This window comes from Chiloscyllium punctatum, chromosome X (assembly GCF_047496795.1).
Source record: "Chiloscyllium punctatum isolate Juve2018m chromosome X, sChiPun1.3, whole genome shotgun sequence".
NCBI classification, from domain to species: Eukaryota; Metazoa; Chordata; class Chondrichthyes; order Orectolobiformes; family Hemiscylliidae; genus Chiloscyllium; species Chiloscyllium punctatum.
In genome coordinates this window covers 32,026,041-32,045,569 of record NC_092791.1, presented here as the reverse complement: position 1 = coordinate 32,045,569, position 19,529 = coordinate 32,026,041, and the positions used below count along the sequence as shown (strand labels likewise).

Sequence of the window (19,529 nt, the reverse complement as noted above, 5' to 3'; positions counted from 1 at the left end):
CTCCAACAACTTGCCCACCACCGAGGTTAGGCTGATCTCCCTTCTTAAACGGTGGCACCACGTTTGCCAACCTCCAGTCTTCCGGCACCTCACCTGTGACTATCGATGATACAAATATCTCAGCAAGAGGCCCAGCAATCACTTCTCTAGCTACCCACAGAGTTCTCGGGTACACCTGATCAGGTCCTGGGGATTTATCCACCGTCCACTAGTTAGCTAATTTTAGTTTCTTCAGAAGAGAAATGATAAAGAAATAAAAGTGATACTTTTCATTATATCTTTAAAACTTCTGACGGTTGTTGATTTCAAATCACTCCCCTCTCAGCAGGACAGTCAAGCTGACTTCAGAACGCTACATTCACCACAGGAAGTCCCGCCTTAACTTCGCCTCTATTGGCTGATACGGCAGCGGGCCGCTGGGATGTGCAGAGATCAGGTTTGCTGATTGGTGAATGTGCTTTTCATTCAGAAACGATCCTTTTGCTGGTTGTTGAGGCCTGAGTTGCGGATGGCGGGATGGATGAATTTTTTCGGAGTTTCTCTGTTGAACGGTCGGCGCGCATCGCTTACTTTAGCGGCTTGTTTCTTTTTAACCATGAGGGTTTGGGTGGCGGCGACAGGTACGGAAAATGAATTTTCTGGAACGAGGGTGAAGGTTTGGTTCCGAGGAGAGACTAGTGTCCTAGAGACAAGCTGGCACCGGGACTGCGGAGAGTGGCACTTACTGTGTCGGGGCCTCGCGTGTGTACTGCCAGTTCTCTCCCTTTGCCCCAGATGTTGTCAGGGTCTGGGTGCAGTTCAAGGATGTTGCACGCTCATGGTATCTTGGCCGCGTGTTTGACAAGTCCTTTCGTCATTCTTGGGAGAGATCTTGGCATCGACCACTCACCCTTTTAAGAACTTTTAAGAAACGCCCCCCCAAATAAATGGTGATCAGATTTATTGTCATCCTGGCTGATGTGGCTGGACTGCACAGGTCAGGAACTAAACCTGAAATCTTGCATGTGGCTCAGAATCTGATATATACCCATTTAATTTAAATTATATATTTACCCGTATTAATTTAAGCCCTATTCGTGGATTTGAGGGTGTTCTTCAAGCTGGTATTTTGGCAGAGTGCTAATTAGAGTCATAGAGATGTATAGCACGGAAGCAGACCCTTTGGTCCAACCCGTCCATGCCGACCAGATATCCCAACCCAATCTAGTCCCACCTGCTAGCACCCGGCCCATACCCCTCTAAATCTTTCCTTTTCATATACTCATCCAAATGCCTCTTAAATGTTGCAATTGTACCAGCCTCCACCACTTCCTCTGGCAGCTCATTCCATACACATACCACCCTCTGTGTGAAAAAGTTGTCCCTTAGGTTTCTTTTATATCTTTCCCCTCTCACCCTAAACCAAAGTCCTCTAGTTCTGGACTCCCACCCCAGGGCTGAGACTTTGTCTATTTATCCTATTCATGCCCCTCGCAACTTTATAAATCTCTATAAGGTCACCCCCTCAGCCTCCGATGCTTCAGGGAAAACAGCCCCAGCCTGTTCAGCCTCTCCCTACAACTCAAATCCTCCAACCCTGGCAACATCCTTCTAAATCTTTTCTGAACCCTTTCAAGTTTCACAACATCTTTCCGATAGGAAGGAGACCAGAAATGCACACAATATTCCAACAGTGGCCTAACCAACATCCTATACAGCCACAACATGACCTCCCAATTCCTGTACTCAATATTCTGACCAATAAAGGAAAGCATACCAAACGCCGCCTTCACTATCCTATCTACCTGCGACTCTACTTTCAAGGAGCTATGAATGTACACTCCAAGGTCTCTTTGTTCAGCAACACTCCCGAGGACCTTACCATTAAGTGTATAAGTCCTGCTAAGATTTGCTTTCCCAAAATGCAACATCTCACATTTATCTGAATTAAACACCATCTGCCACTTCTCAGCCCATTGGCCCATCTGATCAAGATCCTGGTGTAATCTGAGGTAACCTTCTTCGCTGTCCACTACACCTCCAATTTTGGTGTCATCAGCAAACTTACTAACTGTACCTCTTATGTTCACATCCAAATCATTTATATAAATGATGAAATGTAGAGGACGCAGCACTGATCCTTGTGGCACTCCACTGGTCACAGGCCTCCAGTCTGAAAAACAACCCTCCACCACCACCCTCTGTCTTCTACCTTTGAGTCAGTTCTGTATCCAAATGGCTAGTTCTCCCTGTATTCCGTGAGATCTAACTTTGTTCACCAGTCTCTCATGGGGAACCTTGTCAAATGCTTTACTGAAGTCCATATAGATCACATCTACCACTCTGCCCTCATCAATCCTCTTTGTTACTTCTTCAAAAAACTCAGTCAAGTTTATGAGACATGATTTCCCACGCACAAAGTCATGCTGACTATCCCTGATCAGTCCTTGCCTTTCCAAATACATGTACATCCTGTCCCTCAGGATTCTCTCCAACAACTTGCCCACCACTGAGGTCAGGCTCACTGGTCTATAGTTCCCTGGCTTGTTCTTACCACCCTTCTTAAACAGTTGATAGCTGCATTGTCGGATGTATTATTCTTCTGATACAGTGTTAAGTTGAGGCTACACCTGCCTGCCTGGTGCTTCAGGAATTGTCTATGGTGTTCTTCTAGTTGTATGACCAGCATTCCTCCCTTGACCAACACTGCCAGATGCATTGGTCACTTATCCTGTTGTTGTTTATAGAAGGTTGCAATGGCAAAATGTCTGCCTACTTTTTCAGTGTAGATAACTCCATTTGACAGAAATTCCTTCAAGCATTGCTGAGACAAGTTTTCAGAGTAAGTTGTAAGTATGCTTACCAATCATTTGGATATTCAGAAATCATTTTTGGTAACTTCAGTGGAATTCAAACTTGCCATTTGTTTCTAGTTGTCATAGATTTCATGAAAATAACAGAATATCTTGTGTACCTCAAGATAAACTTTTATCATATTAATCATTTTAATGAACTTCCAAGCTGTTTTATTTTATTTTGTTTTTCCTTTTTTGAGGGAGGTGGGTGCCACTGGCTGACCAGCATTTACTGCCCATCCTCAGTTGCCCTTGAAAAGGTGGTGATGGGCTGCAGTCCACCTGCTATGAGTTGACCCATAATGCCATTGGGGAGGGAATTCCAGGGTTTTGACCCAGTGACAGTGAAGAAACGGTGATATAGTTGCAAGTCAGGATGGTGAGTGGCTTGGAGGAGAACTTGAAGGTGGTAGTGTTCTCATATATCTGCTGCCCTTATCCTTCCAGATGGAAGTGGTCCTGGGTTTGGAAGATGCTGTCTGAGATCTTTGGTTAATTTCTGCAGTGCATCTTACAGGTAGTACAGTTTGCAACTGAGTGTCGGTGGTGGAGGGAGTGGATGTGGTGCCTATCAAACGGGCTGTTTTGACCTGGATGGTGTCAAGCGTCTTGATCGTTGTTGGAGCTGCAACTATCCAGGCAAGTGGGGAGTATTCCATCACCCTCCTGACTGATGTCAGGCGTTGGGGAGTCAGGAAGTGAGTTACTCACCACAGTATTCCTAGCCTCTGATCTGCTGTTGTAGCCACTTTGTTTGTGGTGAGTTCACTTGAGTTTCTGATCAATGGTAATTCCCACGATGTTGATAGTGGGGGATTCAGTGGTAACACTGTTGAATGTCAATGGGTGGTGGTTAGATTGTCTCTTGTTGGTGATGGCCATAGCCTGGTATTTGTTATGGCATGAATGTTAGTTGCCACTTGTCAGCCCAAGCTGGATATTGTCCAGATCTTGTTGCATTTGGACACAAACTGCCTCAGTGTCTGAAGAGTCGTGAATAGTGCTGAAAATTGTGCAATCATTGGTGAACATCCCCACTTCTGACGTCTGAGGGGAAGGCCATTGATGAAGAGCTGAAGATGGTTGGGTCCAGGACGCTACCCTGAGGAACTTCTGCAGAGATGATTTACCTCCAAGAACCCTGACCCTCTTCCTATGTATCAGGTATGACTTCAACCAGTGAAGAGTTGGAGATACCCATTGATTCCAGTTTTGCTAGGGCTTTTTGATGCCACACTATTGAATGCAGCCTTGATGTTAAGGGTTGTCACTCTCGCCTCATCTCTGGAATTCAGCTCTTTTGCAATATTTGAACCAAGGCTGTAATAAGGTCAGGAGCTGAGTGGCCCTGGCAGAACCCAAACTGGGCGTCACTGAACAGGTTATTGTTGAGCAGGTGCTGCTTGATAACACTTGTTGACATCTTCCGTCACTTTACTGATGATCAACAGTAGGCTGATGGGGCAGTAATTAGCTGGGTTGGATTTGTCCTGCTATTTATGTACAGGACATACCTGGGCAATTTTCCACATTGTTGGGTAGATGCCAGTGTTGTCACTGTACTGGAAGAGCTTGGCTAGGGGAGCAGCAAGTTCTGGAGCACAAGTCTTCAGTACTATTGCCAGAATGTTATCAGGGCCCATAGACTTTGCAGTGTCCAGTGCCTCCAACCATTTCTTGATATCACATGGAATAAATCAAATTGGCGGAAGACTGGTATGTGTAGTGCTGGGGACCACTGGAAGAGGCCGAGATGAATCATCCACTCGGCAATTCTGGCTGAAGATTGCTGTGAAAGCTTCAGCCTTAGCTTTTACACTGATGTGCTGGGCTCTTCCATCATTGAGAATGGGGGTATTTGTGGCACCTCCTCCTCCAGTGAGTTGTTTAATTGTCCCCCACCATCCAGGACAGGATGTGGCAGGACTGCAGAGCTTGGCTCAGATCTGATTGTTGTGGGAGTTGCTTAGCACTGTCTATCATTTGCTGCTGATGCTGTTTGGCATGCAAGCAGTCCTGTTTGGTGGCTTTACCAGGTTGACACCTCATTTTCAGGTGTGTCTGGTGCTTTTCCAGGCACGCCCTCCTGCACTCTCCATTGAACCAGGGCTGATTCCCTGATTTGATGGTAATGGTGGAGTGGGTGATATGCCGGCCAATGACGTTACAGATTGTGCTGGAATACAATTATGCTGCTGTCAATGGTCCACAGCACCTCATGGATGCCCAGTCTTGAGCTGTTCGAAGTCTGTCCCATTTAGCATGGTGATAGTGCCACACGACATGATGGTGGTTATTCTCAACATGAAGATGGGACTTTGTCTCCATAAGGACTGTGCGATGCTTGCTCTTATTGACACTATCACAGACAGATGCATCTGCACCTGGCAGATGGGTGAGGTTAAGTATGTTTTTCCCTCTTGTTGGTTCCTTCATCTGCTGCAGACCCAGTCTAGCAGCTATATCCTTTAGGACCCGACCAGCTCAATCAGTCGTAGTACTACTGCGAGCCACTCTTGGTGGTGGACATTGAAATCCCCCACCCAGAGTACATTTTATGCCCTGATCTATATCCCTGACTAAGGTTTAAGCTTTCTCATGTTATCAGGGTTTACCTTTGAGAAAGGCCGATTAGATTAACAATTTCCCAAATTAAGGAGCCCGCAACTGATGGCTTCATGGAATCCTGGCCCTTGCTCTGGTGCTCTTTGTGGGCCTGTCATGCTGTAGTGGGGAGGTGTAGGACAGAAATGCTCCCTCACTGATACCTCAAGTCACTTGCCCTATTTCCCAACAGAAGGTCAAATCTCGCTCCTTCTCTAGTGAGGTCATGTTGTGGCTGTACGGGACATTGGTTAGACCACTGTTGGAATATTGCGTGCAATTCTGGTCTCCTTCCTATTGGAAAGATGTTGAGAAACTTGAAAGAGTTCAGAAAAGATTTACAAGGATGTTGCCAGGGTTGGAGGATTTGAGCTATAGGGAGAGGCTGAACAGGCCGGGGCTGTTTTCCCTGAAGCATTGGAGGCTGAGGGGTGATCTTATAGAGGTTTACAAAATTATTAGGGGCATGGATAGGGTAAATAGACAAAGTCTTTTCCCTGGGATCAGGGAGTCCAGAACTAGGGAGCATAGGTTTAGGGTGAGAGGGGAAAGATCTAAAAGAGACCTAAGGAGCAACATTTTCACACAGAGAGTGGTACATGTATGGAATGAGCTGCCAGAGGGAGTTGTGAAGGCTGGTACAATTGCAACATTTAAGAGGCATTTGGATGGGTATATGAATAGGAAGGGTTTGGAGGGATATGGGCCAGGTGCTGGCAGATGGGACTAGATTGGGTTGGGATATCTGGTCGGCATGGACGGTGGTCCGAAGGGTGTGTTTTCATGCTGTACATCTCTATGACTCTGAGATCCACGCATCCTTCCTAAAGTGTTGTGACTAGAACTAGAACTGGTTGGAATACACCTGTTGTAGCCTGGGCAATGCTTTCTAAGGTTTCTGTGTAACTTCCCTGTTTTTATATTTAGTACCTCTATTTATGAAGCCCAATATCTTATGTTTTATGAAATACATTCCTATGCTCTACCACCTTCAAAGGTGTGTGAATGAGTCTCTGTGTACCTGCCACAGTTCCAAGTTTGGTATCATCTGCAAACCGTGAAACTTTATCCTGTATTTCAATATCCTAATAAATCTTGTATATAAAACAAAAGCTCTCCGAGCATGGACCCTTGGGGAGCACCACTGTTTATGATCTTTCAATCATGAAAGCACCTATTTAGAATTTCCGGGTTTTCGTTATACTTTTATCAAGTTGACTCTGACCATTCTTCCCTTTCTCCCCCAAGCCTCTCCATACACACACATTGCATTGCAAGCACCATGTACATTGTTGGGAATTTTTTAGGAGACTTGTTTGTTAATATGCCACTACTTATATGGGAAACTTGTAATGTATTTCCACACAGTGGGGGGAAGATTGTGAATAGTGGTCATTCCAGGATTTTAGTTCAGAAAAGCATTGGTGTAGCCAGGATGTGGGCTTCAGCCAGAAAGAAAATATATGTCTTTGTATTCAAACTGCTGCGATAACTTTGGAAGAGAAGCCCTGGGGCATTTTGTTACCTTTCATTCTCTTTCTGATCACTTTTTCCAGATAACATGGTAGACTTCAAAGGCGATGTTAGACCCTAGGATGAGGAGCTTTCACTGATCATTTGTTAACAAGATACTGCAGTTCAGTGTGAAATGTCTGTATCCTTGGAACCCTTCTTTGTTTCTTCATCACCCTGTCTGTGCTGGCATTGATTCTTGAGTTGGGCAACCGGCTGCTATCTATAGTGCTTTTAGCACTGCCCTCTCCTTAGGGGGAGGTGACTGGTAGTTTCAACCTGAGGGTCACCATGCCTCAGATGAGGAGTGAGGTTAAGAAGGTAGGCCCTTCATGATGACCTCAGTCAGAGTGGGAATCAAACCCACACTGTTGGTGTCATTCTTCATTGCAAACTAGCTGTCCAGCCAACTGAGGTGATAACATGCTTTGTTATTAAGGTATTAGGAGGAACACTTTGAATTGTACTGGCCTTTCCCTCCGATTATTTCTACCCCTTTCTATGGCATCTGTGCTGTTGCTCTTGCCAATATCTCGTTAAGTGCGGCACGGTGACTCAGTGGTTAGCACCGCTGCTTTTGTGCGAGGGACCTGGGTTTGATTTCACCTTCGGCAACTCTCTGTATGGAGTTTGCACGCTCTCCCCATGTGTGTGTGGGTTTCCTGCAGGTGCTTCAGTTTGCTCCCACAGTCCAAAGATGGATTAGCCATGCTAAATTGTCTGTAGGGTCCAGGGATGTGCAGGCAAGGTGGATTAACAATGGGAAACGCAGGGTTCCAGGGATGGGGTAGTGAGTGGGTCTGGGTGGGATGTTCTTCAAGGGTCAGTGTGGACTCGATGGGTTGAATGCCCTGCTTCCACACTGTAGGATCTCTGTGATTCTAAGAATAGTTTGGAGGCTGCCATGGGTGTTCCAGTGCATTAGTTTAGGCATCTGAACATCCAGAACAGCAGGGATGTTTTACAGAAACAGGAATCAGGATGTTTAGCTAATCAGTGTTTGGTAATTTCTGTTTTTGTTGTTGGAACATTTGTCAATAGGAGAAAGCGGGCAAGTTGTCTACATTGTAGAAGACAAAGTCCATCGTTTCAGTACACAGAAGAACCTTTGCTTTAAGAATGCTGTGTTACCTGGATGGAGAGAGATTTGGACCCGGATCCAGGTAAGAGCCAGACAAGCTGCAGAGCAACCTTTGAAACTGGTAGGAGGTGAGAAAATGTGCTGTATCTATTACCTTTGCTTTAAAGAAGATCTTGAAAGATGTGGGACGGGGTGGGGGGAACTGTTGTGCACTATGTTGGAGCACTAGATTGTAAGTTTCTCCTGATGAACCATCTGATGAAGGAGCGGCGCTCTGAAAGCTAGTGCTTCCAATAAACCTGTTAGACTATAACCTGGTGTTGTGTGATTTTTAACTTTGTACACCCCAATCCAACACCGGCATCTCCAAATCAAGTTTCTCCTGAAAATTTCATGTGTTCCAGGTCTCTTGTGTTACCTTGGGAAGAGACCAGGTCTGGTATAAGAGAAAGTGAACTAGAGAAATAAAACAAAGATTATAGAGTTTCACTTTCCGTGATTGTTTTATTTCCTCCAGTGTTTTAGATTTTCTCGGTGTTCTTGCTCTTCAGATTATTTTTTGTTGCCTTTTCTCTCTGTTGATTGAGTCTGTATTTCAATCTAACTGTGATTACTAGACCATTCCAAGTAGTTTACAGCATGATGCTGCCTGTCAGTTTTGAATTGTATAACATAATGAAAGTAATCTACTCAGCACCAAAAGCTGCAGAAAGGGTATAACGGTTGTTTCTAGTGTCTGACAAGACCTTGGCATAATTCTGTAATTCTTTGGCTGGCATTTTAATGCATTGCTGCCAACCATCCCCATTGTTTAAAGGCATTAAAAGCCACTGAGTCAGATCCTAGGTTGATTTAAACCCACTGCTAAGTGCTATGCAGTTAGCAATGAGTTCATAACATTAGATTTTTCATTTGTCCCTAAAATTTGTTTGGTGATTTCCTGAATTTCTCAACAGCAAAACGTGTATTTATATAGCATCTTTAATGTAATAAACATAAATTTATCAAAATTTTATAGATTCTGTAATGGTCCCGATGACTTGGAAAAGCTTAAATGTAACACCTCTTTTCAAGAAAGGAGGGAAACATATGAATTAAGAGCAGAACTAGGCCATTCAGCCTCTCAAGTTGAATCATTCAGTAAGATTAACAGTAAGATTAACCGTAAGATTGTAACCTCAAATCCACATCCTTGCCTACCTCTGATAACCTCTGCCCCCCTTGCTTAACAAGAATTTATCTACCTCTGCCTTTTAAAAAAAAATCAAGGTCTCTGTTCCTACCACCACCTCAGTAAGAGCATTCCAAAGACTCCCAGCTCCCTGATTTTTAAAGAGTGACCCAGCTCTACATTCTCCTGTAAGCAGGAATGTCAACCCTGTGAAGACTCCTCAGGATCTTGTATGTTTCGATCAGTTGCCTCTTACTCTTCTAAACTTCAGTATATGTAAGTTTTTAGCCTTTCCAAATCATCCTTCAAAGGCATCCCTCTCATTCCAGATATTAGTCTGGTAAACTTTATCTGAACTGCCTCCAATGTATTTACATCCTTAAGTAAAGTGAGCAGTACTGCAGATGTGGTCTCAGCAGTGCTTTGTCTAACTGAAGCATAACCTCCCTACTTTTATGTGAAATTCCCATCGCAATAAACAATAACATTCTATTAGTTTTCTTGAGTAATTACTGTACCTGCATACTTAACCTTTTGCGATTCATGCACAAGGATACCTAGATCACTCTGCAATCTCTCACCATTTAGATGATCAGTCTTGCTGTCTTTCACCACTTAGATAGCAGACAGAAAGCAGGAAACTCTAGGCCAGTTAGGTTGCATCACTGGAAAATTGCTGCAAGTCATAAATGAGGAAATCATAGGATATTTAGAAAATCATAACTAAGCAAATTCAGCATTTTGTGAAAGGGGAGTCATGTTTGACAAGCAGGGTGGATAAGAGAGCCAGTAGATATGCCTGTTGGAAGTTCAAATACACTATTTGACACAGTGCTACATATAAGGTTCCTTCACAAAATGGGAGCTTGTGATGTTGGGGCATGTTCACATGGATAGAGGATCAGCCAACTGGAAACAGTTGGAATAAGTATTTCATTTTTCAGGATCAATAAGTATTTGGGTTTCAAAGGGATCAATAGTGGGACCTCAGTTATTGACAACCTGTCATTATGACTGAGATGAAAGGACAGACTGTCTTGTAGCCATATTTTTCCAACAATATAAAGGTAGGAAAGTAAGTTGAGAAAGAAAGTGAGCAAGATGCAAACTGTTTGCCAAGGGGTATAGGTGGGTTCAGTGAATGGGAAAAAGTTGGCAGATGAATTATAATGTGGGAAAATCTGATTGTCCACTTTGGAGAAAAATAGAAAAGCAGAATATGATTTAAATGGAGAGTCTGCAAAATATTGCAGTCCAGGGAGATCTGTGTGTCCTTATACATGAATCAAAAGGTTACCACAAGTAATTAACAAATCAAATTGAATGTTGATCTTTATTGCCAGGGGGATGAAACATAAAATTAGGGAAGTTTTGTTACAACTGTACAAAGTATTGGTGAGACCATAGCTGGAGTACATTTATATTTTAGCCTCCTATTTAAGGAGGGATATATTTGCATTGGATGCAGTTTAGAGACGTTCATTAGGTTAGTTTTTGGAAAATGAAGTCGTTTCATGGAGTCATCGAGATTGACAGCACAGAAAAAGGCCCTTTGGCATATTGAGCCCATTGAACATGCTCCATCATGGCTGAACATTCAACGCAATTCCCCATTCTCACTGGTGAAAAACAACCACCTAGCTATTCTAATCCCATTTTTAAGGCACTTGATCCTTAGCCTTGTATGCCTTGGCATTGTAAGTGCATATCTAAATACTTCATTAATGTTATGAGGGTTTCTGCCTCTGCCACTCTTGCAGGCAATGAATTCCAGATTCCCAAATTCCTGCCTGAATTTTTTTTCCCACTAAACCTCCTGTCCCATAGCTTAATTCTATGTCCCTGCTTAATGATCCTTCACCAAGAGAATAAGTTTCTTCCTATCTACCCTTTCTATGCCCCTCATAATTTTATACATCTCAATCACGGAAAGATGTTGTGAAACTTGAAAGGATTCAGAAAAGATCTACAAGGATGTTGCCAGGGTTGGAGGATTTGAGCTATAGGAAGAGGTTGTACAGGCTGGGCCTGTTTTCCCTGGAGCGTCAGAGGCTGAGGGGTGACCTTATAGAGGTTTATAAAATTATTAGGGGCATGGATAGGGTAAATAAGCAAAGTCTTTTCCCTGGGGCCAGGGAATCCAGAACTAGTGGGCATAGGTTTAGGGTGAGAGGGGTAAGATATAAAAGAGACCTAAGGGGCAACTTTTTCACACAGAGGATGGTGTGTGTATGGAATGAGCTGCCAGAGGAAGTGGTGGAGGCTGGTACAATTGCAACATTTAAGAGGCATTTGGATGGGTATATGAATAGGAAGGGTTTGGAGGGATATGGGCCGGGTGCTGGCAGGTGGGACTAGATTGGGTTGGAATATCTGGTCGGCATGGACAGGTTAGACCGAAGGGTCTGTTTCCATGCTGTACATCTCTATGACTCTATATTGGTGAATCTCCTTTGCACCCTCTCCAGTGCAGTCAGGTGCCTCCTGTAATGTAGATTCCAGAACTGCACACAGTACACAAGCTGTGGCCGAACCAACTTTTCATATCATTCCAGTATAACCTCCCTGCTCTTAAACTTAGCTAATAAAGGCAAGTATCCCATATGCCTTCTTTACCACTTTATCCACCTGTCCTGCTCCCTTAAGGACATGCACACCAAGGTCACTCGGGTCCCTGGTACTATCCAGGTTCCTAATGTTCATCATGTATTACTTTTACCAAAGTGATTCCTGGGTCAGTAGGACTGAAGCATGAAGCCAGGTTAAGTTGAGTAGGGTTATAGTCACTGGAGTTTAGAAGAAACAGGGGTTATCTGATAGACACATATAAAATTTTAACAGGACTTCTGATGGTGGGGAAGCCAAAATATTACATGTTTTTCAGAAAGAAATAGATATAGTTCTTGGGGTTAAAGTGATCAAAGAGCATGGGGAGAAAGTAAGAACAGGGAATTGAGTTGGATGTTCAGTCATGATCACGCTGAATGATGGAACACATTCGAAAGGCTGAATGGCTTTCTCCTGCTCCTACTTGCTATGTTTCTATGTAAACAGGAGGCAAGAGATGAAGTGAAGACAGAGAACTCAGGGTTGTAGGGGGTTACCAGAGATCAGGAGGGGATAGATCAAAGGTATAAGGAAAATATTTTCTTTACTTAAGAAACATCGTATTGTGGCTTCATCTTGTAACAAGGCTGTACAGCAAGTCACTATCACTTCCTGTGATGTATACTGTTTCTCATTAGCATATCAAGCCAAACCCTCTTGTATCTCCCTGTGCTCCACTAAATCTCTGATTCTACCAATGAACATTAACACTCTGAGTGTAACCTTCTATATCTTTCTCCCTCAGATAATTGGGGGAAAGTGAGGACTGCAGATGCTGGAAGTCACAGTCAAAAAGTGTGGTGCTGGAAAAGCACCCTCAGATAATTATCTAGCTTTCCTTAAATGCATCAATGCTATTTGCCTAAACCTTATAGCAGTGAGAAATTCTAAATAACTAACTGATATTCAGTGCTTAGTTCTAGTCTCCCTCACAGATGAAAACATATTCTCTAAGGTGACCCTATCTAACCCTTTCATAATCTTTCAAGGCTTTTCAAACAGCACAAGGTTAATTCTCTTCCAGAATGGGGCATTTCTTGTACGAAATTCATTAAGTTCCATTACTTCATCCAGGTTTTGTTTGTCTTGCTAGAGAAGAGAGCTTTTAGCATCAAAATTAATTCAGCATGCCCACTTTCATTGAGGATGCCTCAGCCAAGTAGTAAGAGTGCCACAAGTGGCCTGTTCCAGTCTAGCAATGTGATTAAGCTGGTGACAGAATATAAGGCTGCATGCAGTTTCACTCTGCATCTGATGACAGGAAGTCACTGATGAAAATCCCGTTATTAATTGATAAGCCAATTTCTTCACATGACAACTAGACTGAAAAGATTTTAAAATTTTTAAAAATGTTTCATTCAGTAGGTAAAATAAAACCAACTGCATTAAATGCTGAGCCCACTTTAGTGATTTTATACAAGTGCACCAGTTGATAGATTTGATAGTAATACAAGGTAAACAAATGGAAATTTAATGTTTCTACCCACTTAGCCATAGAGTTATACAGCACGGAAACAGACCCTTTGGTCCAACTTGTCCATGCTGACTAGACATCCCATTTCATCCTATTTCCATTTGCCAGTATTTGGTCTATATCCCTTCCTATTCATGTGCCCATCTAGTTGCCTTTTAAATGTTGTAATTGTACCCAACTCCTCCACCACCTAATGCAGCTCGTTCTATACGTGCATACCCTCTGTCTGGAAAAAGTTGCCCCTCTGGTTCCTTTTACATCTTTCTCCTCTCACCTTTAAACTTATGTTCTCTAGTTTTGGATTCCCCCATCCTGGAAAAAACACCTTGACTATTTATCCTATCTGTGCCCCTCATGACTTTATAAACCTCTTGAAGTCTAATCATTTTTAATAATTTAAAATGGCCTAGAAGCATTTAGATTTCACTACAGATGAATAAAGACCCATAATTACATGATTCTTTGTCACAAAATCATTCCAGGCCTCCTTGTCTTCAGCCACTCTCACTCCTGCTTGTACTTTTTTACAAGCACCTTTTTGAAAGTACAAATAAACAACAACCATTTGATTCTGATCCTTTCTCTTGCCTCAACAAAAAAAATCCATCAAGTTAGTTAAATGTGTCCTTAACACATCAATGCTGACTCCCCTTCATTAGTCTGCATTTGTTAAAGTGGTTGCTAATTTTCCACTTTTACTGATGTTAAATTGACTGGCATGTTATTGCCAGGTTTGTTTATCTCCTCTTTTGTGTAAGCCTGCAATGATCTGACACTATTCCTGTATTCAAGGAGGATTGGAAGATCACCTCTGCAACTTGAGCCCCTACCTCCCTGAAACTTAGTAAATTAATCATGGCTTTTTACAAGTCCGCACCATATGCAAGACTTTTAACAGGTTTGTGTATAGTTGCTTAAATATATTAATAACTGCCCATCTGTCACTCTCAATTTTAGTGCACTAATGTTTGCGTCGTTCCAGCTGCTAGTTAAACATTGGCCAAGTTTGTGTATACAGAGGAACCTCGATTATCCGAAGGACACGGACGGGCAGTATTTCGTTCAGTTAATCTAATGTCGGATAACATAGTTTAGCTGAGCATCAGGACCCTGCGATCTTGTCAGATAATCCGATATTCGGATAATCAAATGCCAGATAATCGAGGTTCCTCTGTACACTTGTGGCTACGTGATCATACTGTATAACCTAGCGTCGTACGTGGATCTGCTGAACAGGACTCTTTCCAAGTTCTTTGGTTATGTTGGTGCTGTAGTGACCTCCAGTGGTAGGCGGTGTGCATGGGAACATATGAATCTATTGCTTTTTGCTGATTGTGAATTTCCTGTCATGTTGTGCACAGATTCATATGGATTGGATTCTTAGTTTGCAGATGATGCTCCACACATCACAATGTGGATTCTTTGTGCTTACTCCCCCATTACAATCCATTTATCTAATCTTTGTCATCTTTAATTTATGCAGCATTTCAAATGTTTTGGGTTCTGATTCCAGACCAGTCCACCAAATTATGATCTGGTTAGGAACCGGTAATCTTTTACCTTTTTAAAGTAGACAAAAGATGAGATCCAGAGAATAAAGCCACATGATTCCTTGGACAAGAACAATAATTTACTAGTCAAGTTAAAACAGTAATACAGTGTATTTCTTATGCTCAGAATAAATATGTGGTAAATGTGTACAATAGACTGTGATCCAAAATTGCACAACATACATCAAATACCAAATGTGATCAAGTCAGGTCCCACAGATTTCTTATTCATTTCCCACAGAAGTTAACTTTTGCTAACCTGGTATTGAAACTCTCTGTTGAGACTCACTCTGTCATGGATTGCCTTGAAGTATCCCATTCTAATTGATCACTTTCTTTGGGTTCTGTGTTCCCCTAAACTCCAAAACTGCACTTCAGTACTCATTCACAAGCATAATTCCAACTCTCTATTGACACCTAGCTTCACCAAGTCACTTATGCCCCTGGGTTTTCTCCCAGCTCCAATCACTGTTTGTGAGCTTTTCAACCCCTCATAGCTGCACTGAAGTAGCTCCCCAGCAATATGTATCCTGACTCCGATACATAATCTCCCTACTAATTCCAAGAACCTCTTGCTGAGTTCTAACACCCCGCAACCACCTAGCTGCTCTTAACTACACCAACCCCCCGAAATGGAATCTGTGTGGTTCAGCTGCCTTCTCGGCGATACAGCTTACTGGAGCATTCTGAACATGAACTACTGCCTCTGCTTGTTTTCCAACTAACTGTGACTTTTTGATTCCTTCAGTGATGGCCAAACTGTCCTTCGTGCAAGGTTATCAATAAGTTACTAAACCCCTTTGCAATTGCTGGGCAAAATTGAATGTTGTCACCTAACAACTCTCTAACTGAGTGTGCTCTGAATACTATAATTCATAGATTGGTGGCTTGTAAACCCAAAACAGTCCTGACAATAAAAAGAATCGTTCCACCCTATTAGTTTGCTGATACTGAAGTGGGACAGTTCTAAGCAAGGATCTGAACCTGGTTTTTTAATTAAATGAAACAAAGAACTACAAATGCTGGAGATCTGAAACAAAAACAGAAATTGCTGTTGAAACTAAGTTCTGATGAAGTCACCACACTTGAAACTTTAAGTTTGTTTTCTTCTCATGGATGCTCCAGACCTGCTGAGTTTCGCCAACAATTTCTGGTTTTGTTTCTGATTTTAAAAAAAAGTTCTTGAGTAGGCTGTCTGTCTAACTTCCTGTAGAGAAAATGATTTTAATCTGCTTCAAGAAGACCACCATCATCCCAGTATCAAAAAAAACCCACATGCAACATGCCTTAATGACTACCATTCAGTGGCTCTGACATCCCATCATCATGAGGTGCTTCGAGAGGCTGGTCATGGCACATGGCAACTCGAGCCTCCCAGCCTGCCTCGGAAACCCTACAATTTACCTACTGAAGTAACAGATCCACAGCAGACACCATTTTCTTAGCCCTACACTCATCCCTGGAACATCTGGACAACAAGGACACCTACACCAGACCCTTACTCATTGATTACAACTCTGCCTTCAACACCATAATCCCCTCCAGACTGATCTCAAAAGTTTGGGACCTAAGTCTTGACTCCACCCTCTGCAACTGGATCCTCCACTTTCTGACCCACAGAGCGCAATCAGTGAAGATAGACAACGGCACCTCCTCCATGATAACCCTCAAAACTGCACCCCCCCCCCCCCCCGCCCCAAGGATGCATTCTCAGCCTCCTACTGTACACGCTGTATGCCCACAACTGTGTAACCAAATTCTGAATGAATGCTATCTACAAGTTTGCTAACTACACTACTGTGGTAGGATGGATATCAAACAACGATGAGTCAGAATACGGAAAGAAGGTAGAGGGTTTGGTGTTGTGGTGCAATGACGACAACCTCTCTCTCAATGTTGGCAAAACAAAAGAACTGATCATTGACTTCAGAAAGAAAGGTGGGGAACACACCCCTATCTACATCAACAGAGTGGAGGTTGAGAGGGTCAAGTTCCTAGGAGTGACGATAACCGACAGCCTGCCCTGGACTTGCCATGTTGATGCAACACTCAAGAAGGCACAACAACGCCACCTCTTCCTCAGAAAGCTTAAGAAATTTGTTATGTCCATAAGGACCCTCACCAATTTTGACAGATGCACCATCAAAGGCATACTATCTGGGTGCATAATGGCCTGGTATGGCAACTTCTCTGCCTGGGACTGTAAAAACTACAGAAGGTTGTGTGCACAGCCCAGTCCATCACAGAAGCCAATGTTCCATCCATGGACTCCATTTGCACTTCTCACTGCCAACATCATCAAAGACCCTTCCCACCCTGGTAATGCTCTCCTACAACCTTTTCCGTCAGGTAGAAGATACAGAAGCTTGTATCTATGGACGACAGTTTCCAGGAACAGCTCCTTCCCTGCTGTTATTAGACTGATGAGTGGACTCTCTAACTTCAAATAATGTTGATCTTGTTAATGTTGACCTTGTTTCATGTACCTGTGCAGTGTAACCTGTACGCCTCACTCTGTCTAAGCACCCTATGGTCTGTATGTCCTTGCTTACTATGATCTGCCTGCATTGCTTGCAAACAAAGCTTTTCACTGTACTTAGGTACATGTGACTACAATAAATCAAATCAATTGAGCTTATGAAAATAATTTTGCTTGCTTTACCATTCTAATACCTACTTCAAGCATAGGGGAGCCCAAGTCAGCTTCAATATTGGCAGCAATTACAAAAGGATTACTGCACCACTGAGACTCCACTTTGGGCTGCTTTTGGAATTGGCTGACAGTCGTTCAGATTGTAAAGTACATATTGACACCACTGTATCAGTAATGAGTTGCTGCAGAGGCCAGTCTTGAAAGTTTCTGATTCCATGACCAAAGCTACAACAGTTTCTTAAGTCCAGGGATTATTTCCTGTGCATTATGCAAAGTGGAGGATAGTTAACATGGTACAATATGATGTGTAAGATAAATCTCAGTTGTTTACGGCAATGTTTGATGGAGGGGAAGGATAATCAAATCATATCCATCTGGCCAGGTCTATTATATACAGCCATGAAAACCCAAATCTAATCCTCCTGAGGTCCATGCTGATGCTGGCTTGGTGTAGAAGAATTATGTCTGTCTGAAGGTGAGTAGAGCAGATTGTTGAAACTGAGCGAGATCAGAGTCTGAGGAATTTGAGTGGCCGAAACAGGGAAGTAGACTGTACAGTGTGAGATTGGTGATTGTTTGTGGAAGCATGTGTCTGATAATAACACAAACCAGTTGAATTGTCAAAAATGAATACTCCTTTTTAATATTGTTTTATTTTGTTTCTGCAGCTTAGGCAGGCTGAATATTTACCCTTGTCATTGAAAAGAACTCCAACTAATTAATTTGATCCGTTAAAATGATGAACATTATTTAGCTTTTACATTCTGACACTGTCAGCTAATGTGGACTTGTGCTTTGGGGCTGGGTGAGTACATTGGATCAGATTAATTTGATTATCCCACTGCACCAGCATGGAAGAAGTGGCGAGCAGCTTTGGTGAGATGAAGATGGGTTAGAAGAAGTGACATGAGATTTTGCAGGCCCTGAGAACTTGAGACTGTGTGAGAGCGGGATGGGAGAAGTTGTGGTTGTGCCAGAAGAAGAACTTGCTAATGCATATTTATTGCTTGTGCACATTTATGATCTGTGTATGGTTCCTGGCTCTGGATAATTACATTCTTTTCCAAGCACCTATTTAATGTTCAACCTATTTTATTTTTCTGCCTTTTTCAATGAGGTTTTCCCACAGTCACTTCTTCTGTAGCACAATGGTTGCATTCTTGTGCAACCCCATGTGATTTAAAAAAATCATGCTTTAGAAACAGTGTTGGCGATGTAATTACGTTACAGTGAACACACGTTTTAGAAGTTCACACTTTAGAAAGTATGCCCAATTCGTCAATCGTGTTACAGCAAATTCGCGGTCACAAAATGTGTGTTATAGCAGAGCAATTGTATTTTTAAAGGGCATTGTGACTTTCGTTCAGCAGTTACATGGTTAACTGTAAATTCCCACACAGTTGTCTGAGTGAAATGATTCAAACATTTAGAAATGCTGAACAATGGAATACATATAGAGGTATAGAGATGTACAGCACTGAAACAGACCCTTTGGTCTAACTCGTCCATGCCGACCAGATATCCTAATCCAATCTAGTCCTGTTTGCCAGCAGTTGGTCCATATCCCTCTAAAGCCCTTCCTATTCATTTACCCATTCAGATGCCTTTAAATGCTGTAATTGTCTCAGCCTCTACCACTTCCTCTGGCAACTCATTCCATACATGCACCACCCTTTGCGTGAAAAGGTCCCATTTATATCATTCCTCTTTCTCACCCTAAACCTATGCCCTCTAGTTCTGCACTCCCCTACCCTAGGGAAAAGACCTTACCTATTTACCCTATCCATACCCTCATGACCGTATAAACCTCTATGAGGTCACCCCTCAACCTCCGACGCTCCAGGGAAAACAGCTTATTCAGCCTCTCCCTATAGCTCAAATCCACCAACCCTGGCAACATCCTTGTAAATCTTTTCTGAACCCTCTCAAGTTTCACAACATCCTTCTGATAGGAGGGAGACCAGAATTGCATGCAATATTCCAACCTAACCTGTCCTGTACAGTCGTAACATAACTTCCCAACACCATTATTCAATGCTCTGA

The 19,529-nt window shown here is 42.7% G+C and overlaps 1 protein-coding gene across 1 annotated transcript in view; it reads left to right on the top strand.

The window, feature by feature from the left end:
• The first annotated feature begins 455 nt into the window (after positions 1–455).
• Positions 456–19,529, top strand: part of nemp1 (nuclear envelope integral membrane protein 1) — a 33,800-nt gene continuing 14,726 nt past the window's right edge. The window contains exons 1-2 of the mRNA XM_072567392.1: positions 456–620; positions 7,992–8,113. Coding sequence (XP_072423493.1) covers positions 509–620; positions 7,992–8,113 — 234 coding nt within the window. The 5' untranslated portion in view covers positions 456–508. The remainder of the gene's footprint in view (positions 621–7,991; positions 8,114–19,529) is intronic.